The sequence below is a fragment of the Leptonychotes weddellii genome, chromosome 5 (genome assembly GCF_054177405.1).
Source record: "Leptonychotes weddellii isolate Sample4059 chromosome 5, ASM5417740v2, whole genome shotgun sequence".
NCBI classification, from domain to species: Eukaryota; Metazoa; Chordata; class Mammalia; order Carnivora; family Phocidae; genus Leptonychotes; species Leptonychotes weddellii.
In genome coordinates, this window is record NC_138373.1 from 33,863,742 (window position 1) to 33,880,500 (window position 16,759).

Here is a 16,759-nt window from a genome sequence, read left to right on the forward strand (position 1 = left end):
GCCTGGGTGGCTCAGTTGGTTAAGCGACTGCCTTCGGCTCAGGTCATGATCCTGGAGTCCCTGGATCGAGTCCCGCATCGGGCTCCCTGCTCGGCGGGGAGCCTGCTTCTGCCTCTGACCCTCCCCCCTCTCATGTGCTCTCTCTCTCTCATTCTCTCTGTCTCAAATAAATAAATAAAATCTTTAAAAAAAAAAAAAATCCGTAACAACGACAATAACAAAAGAGCTCATACGAACACTTTCGATTTGACAATATCAGAGAGTTACGGAAACGGAGATCAGAAAGAAGCGCGCCCGCGAGCTACAAGGCGGGGACTAAAAGCACAAGTCGGGACAGCCCAGAGCGCCACCAGCCACCAACTTCACCTGGTACTGGGAGGCCCATGAGTCTCAACATCAGGTGACATCAACTTCTCCTTACTTCTCACAAGGAGGCCTCCCACCCCTCCAGAAAAGCCCACAGAGCTGACCCCGAGGCCCGGGGAGCAAAGCCCACAGGCAGCTGGTGTGATACCTGTGAATGATGCCCTTGCCATGCAAGTACTCCAGAGCTGACACCATCTCGGCCGTGTAAAACCGGGTGCACGTCTCATCGAATGAGCCAATTTTGCGAATGTATTTAAGGAGTTCTCCATTTTTGGCATAACTAAGACCAAAGTCTAAATATCGCATTGTTAAGGAAGAGCACAAAAGTCATTTTTTTAAGCTAACCTTACAGCCCAATAGGAATACTTTTAATTCATGAAAACCAAAGGTACCCGTGGCCTGAGATAGTGGTCCCTCTTCAGGTCAGACCCTGCCGTGATCAAACCCACAGCCGCCGGGGCTGATAGGACTCCCTGGCCCCAGCCCCAGGATGGATTTCTCCCCAAGAACACAATGACACACACCCCTTGGCCTGACTGCTCCTTCTGGACCCCACCATCCCCAAAGGCACCCAAGGGCTCAAGGAAGGGAAGCCACTAGAGAGAGTGGCCAGAGCCCATGGCATACATGCCTCTTAGCAGGCCTCAGCAAGGGGAAGGGGACCCTCCATCCTAATTCAGCCTCCAAACCCGCACCACAGTGGACAGACAGCATTTACTGAGCACCAACTACATTCCATGGTGTGCTAAGAGTCAATTCATATAAAGGTTTTTCAAATGCATGCTCCTGTCCAAGTAAAAAGTAACAAGTCTTATAAGACAAATACCATTTTATTATCTTCTTGAGTCTATCTATTTATTGGCCACCCGCTGGGGAGAGACGCAAGGAACACAGGCATCTTTCCCTCGGACACCACTGTGCTGTGATGTGCTTGTATTCTCCCTTCCCAAAAGGATTACAGACTGGAACAATAACAGATCCCATATGACAGCTTCCTCTTGGAAGCACCAAACATCTGCACCTATAAATGGAAACCTACAGGTACTTCACGGCTCCCTAGCAGCCAAGGGACACAGTGACAGGAGTCCTCACTGTCCTAGGTAGTGGCTCTGAGGGCAGGAAGGGGTGGCCGGTGCTCAAGGTCTTCCATCTGGCTTCTGTTCGCCAGGGCACTGCGGTCTCCCACCGAGGACAGAGTCTGATGCTGCAGGCCAGTGAGGACAAGCCCAGGATGGAAGGGACCAGCAACCAAAGCTGTCCAAACCTGTCTCTGATTCAGCCCCACCTGTGGCCACCCAAGCCCTTCCAACTAGGACAACAGGAACCTGAAGCAAAAAAATACACCTTACTCACAGGGAAGGAAAGGGGTCCCAGCCAGACCCCTTCACAGCTCGCCCTATTCTGTCTTCTCTGCAGGGAAGGCTGGTGTCCGTGGACACCTCCCCAGCGGCCTGCAGATTCTGGCCTGTCTGACCCCAAAGCAGCAGCTTGGCACTGGCTGGGACAGCAGCCCCACCTGGACTAGCCATGAACCTCAGCAGTGAGGAGAGCTTAGGAGCCTGCAGTAGACTTAAGGAGGCTCGGCCTCGGCACAGGCACAGCGCCTCCCTGAGCTTCACGGGGTTTGCCCCTTATCTGACCACTCCTTGAGTTCCTGTTTCCTGGGTGAGGGACACTTCTAGTTCTCCGCTCAGCTGTGAAGCTAAGGTGACCAAAGGTTCTGAACATGACAACTGTTGAGGGTCCCGGCTCCAAGCCTGTGTTGTCTCCAACCACACACCTTCCTCATCCCCAGAAGTACTCTCTCACACCTCCTGGGTCCACTTCACATCCTAGAACGTTTCTCCCTCTCTTGGCACAGCCAGTGGCCCAGGGCAGCAAGGAGGAAGCCGTTCTCTCCCACGACGTGGGTGAATTCCTGGAAGGATGAGCGAAGACCAAGCCTGTGATAGAGCCCAGTAAGCTCAATGCCTGTGCTTGGCAGAAGAACCTGGCCCAGAGAGGTTAAGCAACTGACTCAAGGTCACAAAGCCAAGGAGGATCAGAACTGGAGCGCAGCCTCCTAAGGCTTAGAGCACTACTCCTGTCCCCAAGCTGCAAGAGGGGACACACAATGATAAGCAGCCAGTCAAGGTGGCCCCAAAGGTGAGACACTGAGCAGCCATGAAGAAGACTCTTCAATGTCCTCGGGGCCATAAGCAGTGACGGCAGAATGGCGGGGACAGGGGTGATGCAGAAGCCAGGCAGAAGCATACATTCTCTAACCCCTAAACAAACCAACAAGGAGCCCCCTTTCTGCCCTACACGCCTCTAGCTATGAGATCACTTTACTGCTGCCCCCTGAAGGCGGGACCACTGGGCAGAACCCACTGTGTGTGCTGCCCCGACCCCCTCACCACCGTCTCCTGAAATCCCCTCCCCACCCCAGAACAACTTGTACAGGGGCCATCCACAGGGCAGACCCAGGCCCTAGGTACTCGGCCAGCAGTCCGCAGCACCTGACCTGGCCTCCAAGCACCCCGCTACTGGAAACCAGCTGGCCCCCCCGGCCCCCGAGGTTTGTCCTCCACTCACTGGCAACACCCTGCCTCCTACGTGCCAGTCTCTGTGTGGGGGTGACTCGGGCTCAGGCCTCGGAACTCTTCCCTGCTAAGTGCCCTCCAGCGGCCAGCCAGCCAGCCCTCAGTTTGCATGCCGCCCTGACTCCTCACCAAGTTCTGCCAGCAAGCACCCAGCAGCAGCCGGCGCCCACAGATGCCCCAGACGCCAACGCCACACACACTTCCAGCCTGGTCTCTCCCGACTCAGTCACAGCACCCCTGTGCACCCCGACCCCAAGGCCCCACACCCAGGAGCCACCTTGACTGCACTGCCCTTGCCTGGCTCACTTGCAAGAGCCTTCAGTGCAGCACCAGCCATTATCATAGCAAACGGCTGCTCTGCTCCAGCCCCTCGGGGCTCCCTGCACACTCAGAAGAAAATCCGTAATTCCTGCCATGCTCCAGGGGAGGAGAAGCTGGTCCCTGCCCAGCCTTTTCACTCCACCAGCACAGAAGCACTCCAGCCCTAGCTCTACCCAGGTCTCTGGCCGAAGTCCACGTCCCTGCAGACCACTAAGCTACAAGAGCAGCACCTCCCTTCACCCTCTTACCTGCCCTCACTGCCCTTGCTCCCTCAAGTCTACTCCATGGACACTAATGGTCTGGGTGTGTCTAACTCCACGGAATGCAGACCCCCTGAGGGCTGAGCCTTGGTCACCTTTTCACCAGCATATCCCCATGACCTGGCACTCAACAAGAACTTCTCAGTAAGCAAAAGAATACATTTGGCTGACAGTTGACAAGGCCAGAAAATGGTGCTGAAGGGGGAACGCGATGGAGCAAAGTTCTAAACCAGAAGAATCTGTGTAGAGAGAGGTAGGGAAAGCCTGGGGGAGAGGGGGTGGAGGGGGAAACCAAGCCCTTATGGGGACCAGCAATGCGGGTGCGCAAGCTGAGGACACGTGAGGGCTGAAGGGAAAGAACTAAGGCCAAGACTGAGGTTTAGGCCTGAACAAGCCCCGAGGCAACTCCATTTGACAGCTGACCTCTCTCAGGGGAGCAGAAACCAGAAGAGCATCTGCTGGGACTGGGGACAGAGTTGCTGGGGCACAGAGGGGCTGGGGAGGTCCTGGTTGGCAAAAACTACAGGAAAGGGCTGTGGAGTGAGGAGAAACTGGACAGCCAGGCCACGTGATGGGAAAGCCCTGGGACAAGCTAGACAACACAGTGTGGCCTACCCTGGCCACCATGGTGCCCTGCCTGCCCTGCTCACTAAGGAAAGGTAAAAGAAGGGAAAAAACATTGCTCCAGGGGTTAGTGGAGAAATCAGGGAGCAGAAGAAGCAATCAATGAGGTGTGACAGCCTTGCTGGAGAGCCAGAGGCACTGGGTGATCAGAGCTATCCACAGGCAGAGAGCAGACTGGGGCGGGGGCCACGGGAAGGGCGGAGGGGAGGAAGAAGGGAGGGAGGCTGGAGGGCCTGGGGAGGACAGTGTTCTGGGTACTGTGGGAAAGAGTTTGGGCTCCTGTGGGTGGCTCCCTGGACTTCTCACTTGGGGGCTAACCCTGGTAAAGATGTCCCTTCCAACCAAATCCCATACCCCTGGGCCAAAGAGGGCAGAGAGGGGCCCTGGATGCCCAAGATCCTTCTTCCTCCCTCACTTCCCTGCTTTGAGCAGAGGACTTGACACTTGATGGATATTCCAAGGATACCAGTTAGAGGAATAAGGGAATGCCTTTGAATAAATGTCCAGCAACCATGGAGTTAAAATAATAATAATCCTTTAAATACAATGCTTATGAACAAAAAACCTCAAAAAAGATTTGTGATGATTTCTTTTGAAGTAACATTCTACTTCAGTGAACATCAGCAATCCCAGGGGCTCCCAAAGCAAAGTGATGTGAATTCATTCGTATTTAGAATATGCCACCCTTGGGGCGCCTAGGTGGCTCAGTCGTTGGGCGTCTGTCTTCAGCTCAGGTCATGATCCCGGGGTTCTGGGATCGAGCCCCGCATCGGGCTCCCTGCTCCGCAGAAGGTCTGCTTCTCCCTCTCCCACTCCCCCTGCTTGTGTTCCCTCTCTTGCCAAATAAATAAATAAAATCTTAAAAAAAAAAAAAAAAAAGAATATGCCACCCTTGTCCTTTCCAGGGAAGGAACGACTTGTGAAAATACACAATGGGGTCATGATTCAACAGTACGGGGTCACCGGTGTGATTTCAGAAGGCTCTGACTGTTCAAAGGATACACAGCTTTTCATCATCCTGAAATGTGAAGTAAAGTTTAACAAAGAACGGGTGATCCAGGCGTGACATCACGTCTCTCTCTCTGGTTACATACGGGACCTTGTTCTCTTTGATAATGTGACGTTTCTCTAGAATTTTAACTTAAAGTAAGAGAAAAGCAAGTTACTACGATTGATAATTGTAAAAAAAAAAAAAAAAAAAAACAACTCATAAAGGTAACTGATACAAATTAAAGTTTTTCACAAAACCTACCCACCAGCTCTGTGGTCTCTAAGACCACCAGCGTCCCACCCCTGAAATCAGCATAGAACCTCCAGGTGCTAGGCAGCATGGCAGCCACGTGTCAACACATGACCTACCCTGCATCCCAGACACACAGCCCCCTGGACTTAGTACTTACTAGCATATTCCCTTGAGGTTGCCAGTTCTCGGGCCAGGACAACCTGGTTTGGGAAGAAAAGGGGGAAAGAGAAGAGAAAAAACACTCAGTATAACCCAGGCATCGACTCTCACCTTGCAGCTGACCACACAGGCTAACGTGCCCCCACCATGAAATTACATTTAAATATTTGAAATTACATTCAAATATACTGGTCCTGTGCTAACAAATTTGGCTGGATGTTAATAATGAAGTTAATGTGTTCCAATAAACAGGAAATGCATAGATCAATCAACTGCCTTCAGAAGGTTCTCCATCAGCTGCTACGTTCCCATGGTGCAGTGAAGTATAGATTCAGGAACATCTTGGACTAATGTAACCCTCACAAACAGTACAAAGAAACAGCAAATAATAGCTCAGATGGGTCCTGGGAATTCCTTCAAAAAATAACTTTTAGAATATGTTCTCAGTATATGTTCATTGTAAAGCCACCCTGAATTTGGGCTTTTTCAAATAACTGTGACCATACATTTCAGTTGATGCTGCACTCAGGTACACTAAGCACTGTCCCTGCCATCAAGGGCACAAGGAGGCCCATGGGGCTCACAGAGAGCGCCTCCCACCAGCCGCACCTCCTGCCCAGGGTGCAGTCCCACTCTTGGTGGACTTTCTCGGTAGCACACCTAAGGCTTGTACTCACACTCCACTGGGGGGACAGAGAGCCAACAGGGCACAGCACAACATGGAAAAAAGATTTCTACATGAGCAACCCCTGGGCACAACTGAGCACCAAGTTCCACATGCCAGATGAGGCCAGTTGGCTGGGGAGCTGAGGCAGCCCCCACCTACCACAGCCAGCTGAGGCGGATGATGCCCCTCCTAAGACACGTGCAGGAAGGACGGCCTGAGGACCAGAGTGCAGACGGAAACCTGCCCAAATCCTGGGGGATTCCTGGGTCTCCAGGGAGGACCTTCGGAGGCCACAGGTCATGTTCATCCCATTACAGAATTCTCCAGGAGACTCACCAGAAGTGATCCTGGGAAAGCACCATGTGAAACGCACTGCAGTGATTAAGAAGAATGGGGCTGGATTATATGTGCTCAAGTGGAAAGATCTCAGAGATCTTTCTGGAGGAATACACTTATGTGGACTGTTCTCAAGCACTGGGAGGTGATGGGGAGGGGCTGGGGAAAGACACCCCTCCCTAGGTTATGTGTTTATGAAATATTACATTTCTTCACAGGAGCACGTACTAGCTACCTAGTAGGAAAGGGCAAGAAAAAAACTATTAGAAAGTACTAATAATTGGGTGCCTGGGTGGCTCAGTCGTTAAGCGTCTGCTTAAGGTCATGATTCCAGGGTCCTGGGATCGAGCCCTCCATCAGGATCCCTGCTCCGCGGGAAGCCTGCTTCTCCCTCTCCCACTCCCCCTGCTTGTGTTCCCTCTCTCGCTGTGTCTCTCTCTGTCAAAAAATAAAATCTTAAAAAAAAAAAAAAAGAAAGTACTAATAATTAATGGGATCCTTTCTGAAGGAGGTACTTAGGAAATCTTTCCGTTGTATGAATTCAACATTTCACATGCAGGTTTCTTTATGGGCACAGGGCAGGGAGTATCCCTCTTCCAGGGAACAAGGCATGACGCATCCCTCCACGTCACAGGGGCCAACAGCAGAGCCAATCTGGACGTCAAGATCATCCCCAGGAGGCCAGGCAGCAGCAGGCCAGGCCTCCCCACTCTCCAGGGCCAGGCTCGGCCAAGTGCAGATCCTGCCCAGCCTGGGAACGGCCGTTTGTCCTCCACCCTCCCCTGGAAATCTAATTTTAAGTGGTCTCTATTTCAGGAGTGATGAAAAAGACCTGAGGGTAGCACATATAACCTGAGACCCAGAGCTGCAGGATGCCACAAAGCGCCAGGAAGGAGCCTCCAACTCATGGTGCTTTTCCCTGGCACCTGGGTTCAAAAGGCACAGGGGTGACAAAAACTATAGCCGGGGCTTTTCAACATTAGGAGGGCATCATCCAGAATGGGTGGTGCCTACTTTCACCCGCTGTGCAGACCCACGGACAAGGGGGAGTTTCACAAATAAGCCCTCATTTACTAGTCAGGATAAATGTCCATGAGGTAAAACAGAGAGGGAGAGAACACTACTTCTCTTACTGGACTATTTTAAGTAAATGTGCAGAACACCCAGGTTCTTTTCAAAATGGTTTCTTCTTTCTTTCTTTCTTTTTTTTTAAGATTTTATTTATTTATTTAGACAGAGACATAGCAAGAGAGGGAACACAAGGAGGGGGGGTGGGAGAGGGAGAAGAAGACTTCCCGCTGAGCAGGGAGCCCGATGGGGGGCTCAATCCCAGGACCCTGGGATCATGACCTGAGCCGAAGGCAGATGCTTAACGACTGAGCCACCCAGGCGCCCCTAGTTTCTTCTTTCTGAGAGGATCTGTGAGGACCAGAACTACTGGGTACTATCCTCATAGTTGAAGATTTTTATCACAAGAGCACAAGTCTTTCATAATTTAAACAGAAACTGCCAATAAAAAATCTAAATTAAAAATGTAAGGGGAGGCTCCTGGGTAGCTCAGCTGGTGAAGCATCTGCCTTTGGCTCAGGTCATGACCTGGGGGGTCCTAGGATGGGGCCCTGCATCGGGCTCCCTGCTCAGCGGGAGTCTGCTTCTCCCTCTGCCTCTCCCCGTTTGTGCACACACACTCATGCTCCCTCTCTCTCAAATAAATAAATAAATAAATAAATAAAATCTTTAAAAAAATATATATATATATATATGGGGAGCAAAAAGTTAACATTGATTAAAACTAAGTTGAGAATATGGGTGAGCTATAAAACTTCATGTTCTTTTTATTTTGCAACATTTCATGAATGTAAAAAGAGAAAAGGGAAAAATGTTTCACATAAGGTTTCTTCCCAGAGGCCGGGCAAGAAGGCCCTGGCCATTCGCAGGGCACGCTGGTGCTTGGGTCTCCCCCCAGCCTGTGCAAGCCCCCGGCCCCATCACAGCCACGTGGGGCTCCCACCTCAGCAAAGGGGCTGCTCTGAACCTTCATTTCTTTGCTGGAAAAGGAAAAATGCCACAAGACAGGCACAACTCACTCAGGTAGCAAACAGAGGTACTGACTGAAACCGAGGCCACGAGAACTCGGAGGCCAGCAGGTCTGGGGCTGCACCTCTAGCAGGGGTCAAGGCTGTGCTGTTTTATATATTGTTTTAAATAACAGAGAAATAGTAAAGGTCGTTAAATGTTTCCCAAAAGCTCTGAAGAGATATTGATACTGACACTTCCAAACGAAGGGACAGAAAAGCTTCCTAAGACCTTGCTAATGGGACACAAGGACACAAGATGGAATCTCTTGATGACTGGTTAGAATAAAAATTAACTGCATCAAAAACCAAACCAAAACAAACAGAAAGATCAACAGATAGATGCCTTTTAAAGCTTTCATCTACAAAGTCACAGCTTAGGTATTTTAACCACGTGATTTACTTGGTGGTAGGCGGCCCCAAATCACCCTCAAAACCGGAGTAGAACCCTGGAGGGACCTGAGACCCTTGCCTGGGGAAGAACACCGCCCTGGTAACGGGGTCCCCTAGCTACAAGCCCTGAGAAAAGTCAGCCTTCCCAAGGAAAATACACTTGTTCAAGAAAGAGCAGCGGCAGGTACTCACTGTGGAAAAAGAGCCTTCACCAAGAATTTTCCCAAACTTGAAGTCTTCAGGCCGTTTCTTCCGAGGCTGTGGTGGCGGCTGTGTGGTGTGCTGCAGTGAGTTGGTGCTCGGCCGGGCCTCAGCCGCGGTGCTGTCCATGGTGGGGCCCTGTCTGCTACCACCGCTGGGAATGCCAGGGGCTATGCCGGACTCAGTCTGGGTCCTCACCATTGATGGGGATGGGCAAGCACATAACACCACGCTGGACTGAATTGGAACAGTGTCATACTGGTGGACACAGGAAAAAGAGGTAAGACTCAGAGTGGCTCACTTTTCCTAAATGTATGAACTAAAGTGTTAACACCAAGTACAGGGCAAGCCATCTGACATTCTGCCACGGGGTTGAGGCCACTGTTCTCCTCTCCTAAGTCCCTTCCCTGCTCAAATCCCAGCCCCCACCCCTCGTCCCATGTGCCCAGCAACCCCACCATCCAGCTCCTATCTGCCCTCACTCTCCTCTGTCAGCACTGAGTGAATCTCCAACCACCCCTGCCACAGCCAGTTGGCCTTCCCATCACTGCCCAACCTCAATGCCACCTGCAGCCAACACCAGCCCACAGAGGAAGCCAGTCCAAACTCTTTGACCACGGTGTCCGCATCCAGAACTCCTTGCCTAATCACCTACCCACACCTCATACAAAGCTGGACACACAGAAGGTACTCAGGGCTTGAACACACAGACTGACTTAAGACTGGATCCCACAACTAAATAGAATTTTAAGCTAATAGTCCTAGAGCATGAAGTAGAACTTCATGGAAAGAAGACTCCAGGAACTGTTAGCTACACATAAGAGTTACAGCTGAGGGTGCCTGGGTGGCTCCGTCGGTTGAGCGCCCGACTCTTTGAGCTCAGCTCAGGTCATGATCTCGGGGTCATGAGCTCAAGCCTGGTGTTGAGCTCCCCACTGGGTGCGGAGCCTATTTCAAAAAGAAAAAGTTACAGTTGATAAAAATAAACAAGTTTCTCAAAAAAGACAGCAGTGGACTAACTGGTTAACAACTGGGAAACTACCTGATCTAGAGCCCACCTGCTCACTTCAACCAAAGTTACCTCCAAGCCAGATAGAGTGTTAGGTTTTTAAATTACTTAAGTTCAAAATTTAACAAATTTTAAAAATTATTCAAGGGGCGCCTGGGTGGCTCAGTTGTTAAGCGACTGCCTTCGGCTCAGGTCATGATCCTGGAGTCCCGGGATCGAGTCCCACATAGGGCTCCCTGCTTAGCGGAGAGTCTGCTTCTCCCTCTGACCCTCACCCCTTTCATTCTCTCTCTCTCTGTCGTTCTCTCTCTCTCAAAAATAAATAAAATTTTAAAAAAAATTATTTAATGGAATCCCTACTAACATCCCAGCTGGCTTCTTTGCAGAAATTGATGAGCTGATCCTAAAATTCACATGGGACACAGAAAAGCCAAATAATCTCAGAAAAGAACAAAGCTGAACAACTACGCTATCACACGACCTGATTTCAAAGCTTACTACAAAGCTACAGTAACCAAGACAGGGTGGTCTTGGCACAGGACAGATGCAGAGAAGAACGGAATACAGCTTAGAAGTGCAGGTCTAGAGGGTGCCTGGGCAGCTCAGTCGTTAAGCGTCTGCCTTCAGCTCAGGTCATGATCCCAGGGTCCTGGGATCGAGTCCCACATCGGGCTCCCTGCTCGGCAGGAAGCCTGCTTCTCCCTCTCCCGCTTCCCCTGCTTGTGTTCCTGCTCTCACTATCTCTCTGTCAAATAAATAAATAAAATCTTTAAAAAAAAAAAAGCACAGGCCTAGATGTCTACAGTCTACTCATACTTGAGAAGGGCACCATGACCCTTCAATGAGTAGGGACATTCTTTTCAACAAATGCATAGCCACACACAAAAAGAATGAAATCGAATGCCTTTCCTGTATCATATACAAAATCTAGTTCAAATGTACCAAAGATCTACATGTAAGAACTAAAACTATAAAACTCTTAGAAGATGGGGCACCTGGGTGGCTCAGTTGGTTGAGCGACTGCCTTCGGCTCAGGTCATGATCCTGGAGTCCCTGGATCGAGTCCCACATCGGGCTCCCTGCTCGGCGGGGAGCCTGCTTCTCCCTCTGACCCTCCCCCCTCTCATGTGCTCTCTGTCTCTCTCATTCTGTCTCAGATAAATAAATAAAATCTTTAAAAAAAAAAAAAAAACTCTTAGAAGAAAATCTATGAGTAAATCCTCCTGACCTTGGCAATGGCTTCTTAGATATGACACCAAAAGCACAAACAAGGAAAAAAAAAAAAAAAAAACACAGATCAAAGGGACTATACCAAAATTAAAAACTTCTGCACTTCAGAAGCACCATCAAGAAAGTGAAAAAACAACCCATGGAATGGAAGAAAGTATGTGTAAATCACGTATCTGCTAAGGGACTTGTATGCAGAAGACATAAAGAGCTCTTACAACTCAATTAAAACACACACACACACACACTTAAAAACCAGGCAAGGGATCTGAATAAACATTTATCCAGAAAGACACATAAATGGCCAATAAGCACAAGATGAGATGCCCAACATCATTAGTCATTAAGGAAATGCACATCAAAGCCACGAGGAGGTTCCTCTTCACACCCACAAGGGTGGCTAGAATCAAAAAGGCAGTAACAAGTGTTGGTGAGGACGTGGAGAAGTCGGGACCCTCACCCACTGCTCTGGGAATGTAAAATAGTGCAGCCGTTTTGGCAGACAGTCTGGCAGTTTCTCAAAAGGAAACAGGCGCCATATAAGCAAGCAATTCCACTCCTAGGTGTATATCCAGGAGAAATTGAAATCTATGTCCACATGAAACCTGTACAAGAATGTTCACAGCAGCATGAGACCTAACAACCCAATGGTGAAAACAACCCAGATGTCCACCAATGGATAAATGGATAAACACAACATAGTCTAGCCAAAAAACTGAGTATTATTCAGCCATTAAAAGGAAGTACTGATACACAATACAACATAAATGAACATGGAAAACATTATGCTCAGTCAAAAGGGCCAGACACAAAAGGCCACATATTGTGGGATTCCATTTCCATGAAATATCCAGAAGAGACAGATCCACAGACAGAAAGCAGATGAATGGTCATCAGGGGCTGGCGGGTGAGGGGTCTGCTAATGGGTCTTGGGTTTCTTTTTAGGGTGTTGAAAACACTCTGGAACTAGATTGTGATGATGGCTATATAACCTTATGACTACACTAAAACCCACTGAATTATTTAAACAGGTGAACTGTACAGTATACAAATTATGTCTCAATAAGCTGCTAACAATAATTATATCACATATGACTGCATTCATTTATATACAAGAACTCATTCAAATTTATACACCATTAAGACTTTAGGTGAAGAAATGGACAAAGGGTAGGCACCAAAAAAACTCAAAGAACCAAGAGACGAAAATGTGCAAGGTATCCAAAGACAATGGCACTGGACATTTGTAATTACGGGAGAGGCTAGAGGACAGACAGACAGTAATGACAATTAAATATGTTCACAACACACAGGAACACCAAATGCTGGCAAGGCCAGGATAAAAGAGGGCACCTCTCTAACTGTGGCTGGCACCAATAAACCCATGTTTTCTGGAAAGCAATTTGGTAATTTGTGAAGAAAGCAATGACAGAACAGTTGCCAATGAGACACAAAGAAATACTACAGAGACGGGAGAAGAAATAGTAAAAATTTAGGTGGGCATTAAGAAAGGATTAGACAAGGGCACCTGGGTGGCTCAGTCGTTAAGCGTCTGCCTTCGGCTCGGGTCATGATCCCAGGGTCCTGGGATCGAGCCCCACATCGTGCTCCCTGCTCGGCGGGGAGTCTGCTTCTCCCTCTCCCACTCTCTCTGCCCCTCTGCCCTGCCCGAGCTCTCTACCTCTCTCTCTCATTCTCCCTCTCAAATAAATAAAATCTTGGGGGAAAAAAAAGGATTAGACAGTCTCAAAGTTAAATCAGAAATATATACAAGTTCACCCACAACCACAAAGAAAATTGCCTTTCCCAGCTCTGACTCTGAAGTGTTCTAGCAGTGACATCATGAGCCAACCCACCACCAGATTGTTGGAGAACACCACAAAATGAACCCGGAGCATCCAGACTGCTTCTAATAGTACTCCCCATGAAAAGAACTCAGGAAAAAAAAAAAAAAACGCAAACAAAAACAACACAGGACAGCAGTTAACACCATGTCTAAAAAGGAGGAGGCCCTCACAAGTGTCTGTGGTAGGAGGAAAGGGTGGGGAAGCTGGCCTGGAGCGGCTGTCACTAGCCAAGCTGTGACCCTGTAAACCCTAAAAAGCCATTAGTAAGTATAGCTAATCAGAATAAGCCAAAACAGAAAGATCCTGAGTCTGTAAGGATATACACAGGTGATAAGAAGTCTATCAATACTATAAAAAGGCAGGTTGATTACAATGAACATTTCATTTTATAAATCTGAATAACTAAGGGAGTGGTCTTACAGAGTCTGTCTCTTGTACTGTTTGTTCATAAAGGACAGACAAACATTTCCTCTCCATTTAAACAGGGCAAGGAGACACACAGGGAACTATGAAGAAACCAGAGGCCTGTAGAAAGTGTGCCACGAACAGGAAGGACAGGTGGGCAGGTAGCCAGTACTGTGCCCTGGGTGACAGCTCAGCCATCACAAGAGGAGAGCCGAAGGAGAAGCTCATCTTGAGATGCACTAAGCACATGAAGTCCAAAACCAATCTAGAGAGACACGATGAGGGCAGAGGCAGAGAAGGCAGCACCAGGGGGCAAGAGGCAGGAGCCCGGGCAGCCCCCACAGTGCTGCTTGAGCCCCTCTCCCTGCAGCAGGCTGGCCCCAGGAAGGCTGGCTCAGGCAGGGTCGGCCCTGAAGACACACCAGGCCCCAGCTCCCAGCCAAGGGATCACCATCAACGCTGGGGCCACACCACAGCTGGGAGGAGGCAGGCCTCTGTCACGTATAGGTCTGTGGAGAGCATGAGAACCCCAGGCAAGGTGCAAGCCTACCTTGGAGATATTGTGGGTTCAGTTTCACCAATGCAATAGAGTGAATGTCACAATAAAGTGAGTCAAATAAACTTCTTGGTTTCCCAGTACTTAAAAAATTATGCCTACCCTCTACTGTAGTCCAATAAGCGCCCAGTAGCATTATGTCAAAAAAAACAATGTCTATGCCTTAAATAAAAAAATACTTTATTGCTAAAAAATGCTAACCATCAGGAAGTCTAGCTAGCTCAGTCGGTGGACCATGAGTTTGAGACCCACATTGGGTGCACAGAGCTTACTTTAAAAAACAAACAAACAAACAAACAAACAAACAACTATCATCTGAGCTTTCAGAAGTTGTAATCACTGATCACAGATCACCATAACAAATATGGTAATAATGAAAAAGTTTGAAATGTAAGAATTACCAAAATGTGACACAGAGACACAAAGTGAGCAAATGCTGTTGGAAGAAAGGAACTGACTGACTTGCTCAGGGTTGTCACAAACTTTCAAGTTGTTAAAAACACAGCATCTGTGAAGGGTAATAAAGTGAAGCTCAATAAAACGAGCTATGCCTGTGACCAGTATGAAGAAATTACCCAAACACACCCAGTATCAGGGAAACATTTGGAGAATGACTAATTGACTTTGTAAAAATTACCTAAGAGAATCTGAGTTTTTTTTTTTTTTTAAAGATTTTATTTATTTATTTGAGAGAGAGAGAATGAGAGACAGAGAGCACGAGAGGGAAGAGGGCAGAGGGAGAAGCAGACCCCCCGCCGAGCAGGGAGCCCGATGCGGGACTCAATCCCGGGACTCCAGGATCATGACCTGAGCCGAAGGCAGTCGCCTAACCAACTGAGCCACCCAGGCGCCCCGAGAATCTGAGTTTTTAAATGTAGTAGTACACAGTACAAATGTGACCAGCGGGCCAGGTCCTCTAGCTGGACAGCGAGTTGAAGTGCACCATTTATTTATGGAAAACGGCTGTTTTCTTGAATGCTCCATGGCTCGGCAGTAAGCCAAGTGTGTCTCACATATTTCATAAATACTCCATCTCACAGGAGGTACCAAGGGTTGGACCAAGCTGAGGAGCAGTCAGTACCTTAATGGTTTGTCCCTTTATAAGCAAAGCATGTACCATTAACAGAAGCATCATCAAATTCAGTAACTTCCCCCCAGAGATGAGCAGGAACTTCTCTGTCCTCCGAAGCAGTTAAGTGGGGAAGAGTCACAGTCGCCAGGCTAAGGCCCATCAAGAACTATGACAGGCCTGGACTGTCCTCACAAGCCAGGCCAGCTACACTGGCAAGCAACGGCTGTGCACACAGAGCCCTGGGCGTTCATGGGACTCCTGGACACAACCAAGGGCACGTGCTCCCTGGGCCTCCAGGGTCATCCCGGGTGCAGACCCTCAGGTGCAGGACCGAGGAGGAGCTGGACTGTGTGACTTAAAGGATACACACAAGGGAGGGGAAGTGGGAAGGAGCCAGCACTTCCAATAGCACAGTCCCGGGCAGGACAGCAGTGCTGTGAACTAATCAGGCCACAGGGCCCCATGGGGGATGGGAGAGAAGAGTACGGCCTGTCTCTGTCATGCCCGCCCCCCGACCTGTCCCAGCTACTGTGTAAATCAGATCAATGTGGCCTCACCTAAAATCACCTGTGTGCCCAGTCTGCTGTCAAGCAAGGCTCAAGGAGACAGCAGAAGAGACGCACGAGACCATGACACACACTGCTTTAATTCAAAACCAACAAGAGAAATACTGACCAAAATCTCAAACATGAAGTTAATAAAGAATGAAATGTGACGGGCTGATTCATGGACCTGGAGAAATGTTAACTGTGCATGGACAAGATTCTGGACTCAATGACAGTTCCAGTAAAGGCACTGCCACATCTTCACTTGAATGGCTGGGCACAGGTGGGGGACAGCCCAAGGCTTCTTCACAGGGGGCAGAACCTCAGTCCTGGGAGGTGCGGCAGGTGACATCCAAGAGCAGTGAAGACTTTCCCAAAGGGTCAGCCACTAGGCACTGCAGGCAGCAGCTGTCCATGGCCACAGAAAGCCAGGGGGCCCTGGAGACCTGGGCAGGACAACCCCCACCCAGCAAACTGGCTATTCTGGGGACAAAGGACCCTGATAGCAAACATCCTGGGAGGGATGATAAGAATGATTACACTGGCTTCAGGAGCACTTAGCAAGAAAAGCTGTCTTCAGCACAGATTTCCTGACCGCAAACTGACCAACGGCAACACCAGTCCCCCCCCCAGACAATGACCAGGTAAGTCTGATGGGACTCTAGTTTACAAGCATGTGTTCCTGAGAGCTTTCTTTCATCAAAGTGGTGTCTATGGTCGTTAAAAGGTCTCCAGAAGAGATTCTCAAAGGAGAGCACTGCCCACCCCCCCAGCAGGCCCCACCCAGGCAGAGCGGCCATGGAACACCCCCTCTGCCGGTTCCCAGGCTCTGCGGCAGGCTGCTGGCCACGCTGTGTGGCACACTGGGAAC

General features: G+C 49.3%; 1 protein-coding gene across 4 annotated transcripts in view; it reads right to left on the reverse strand.

Moving 5' to 3' along the window:
* Positions 1-16,759, reverse strand: part of PDPK1 (3-phosphoinositide dependent protein kinase 1) — an 82,766-nt gene that overhangs the window by 36,271 nt on the left and 29,736 nt on the right. For all 4 annotated transcript variants that reach the window (XM_081820257.1, XM_081820255.1, XM_081820259.1 and 1 more), the window contains 4 exons: positions 9,219-9,485; positions 5,554-5,596; positions 5,156-5,293; positions 515-659 (listed from right to left, as the gene is read on the reverse strand). In XM_081820257.1, coding sequence (XP_081676383.1) covers positions 515-659; positions 5,156-5,293; positions 5,554-5,596; positions 9,219-9,485 — 593 coding nt within the window. The remainder of the gene's footprint in view (positions 1-514; positions 660-5,155; positions 5,294-5,553; positions 5,597-9,218; positions 9,486-16,759) is intronic.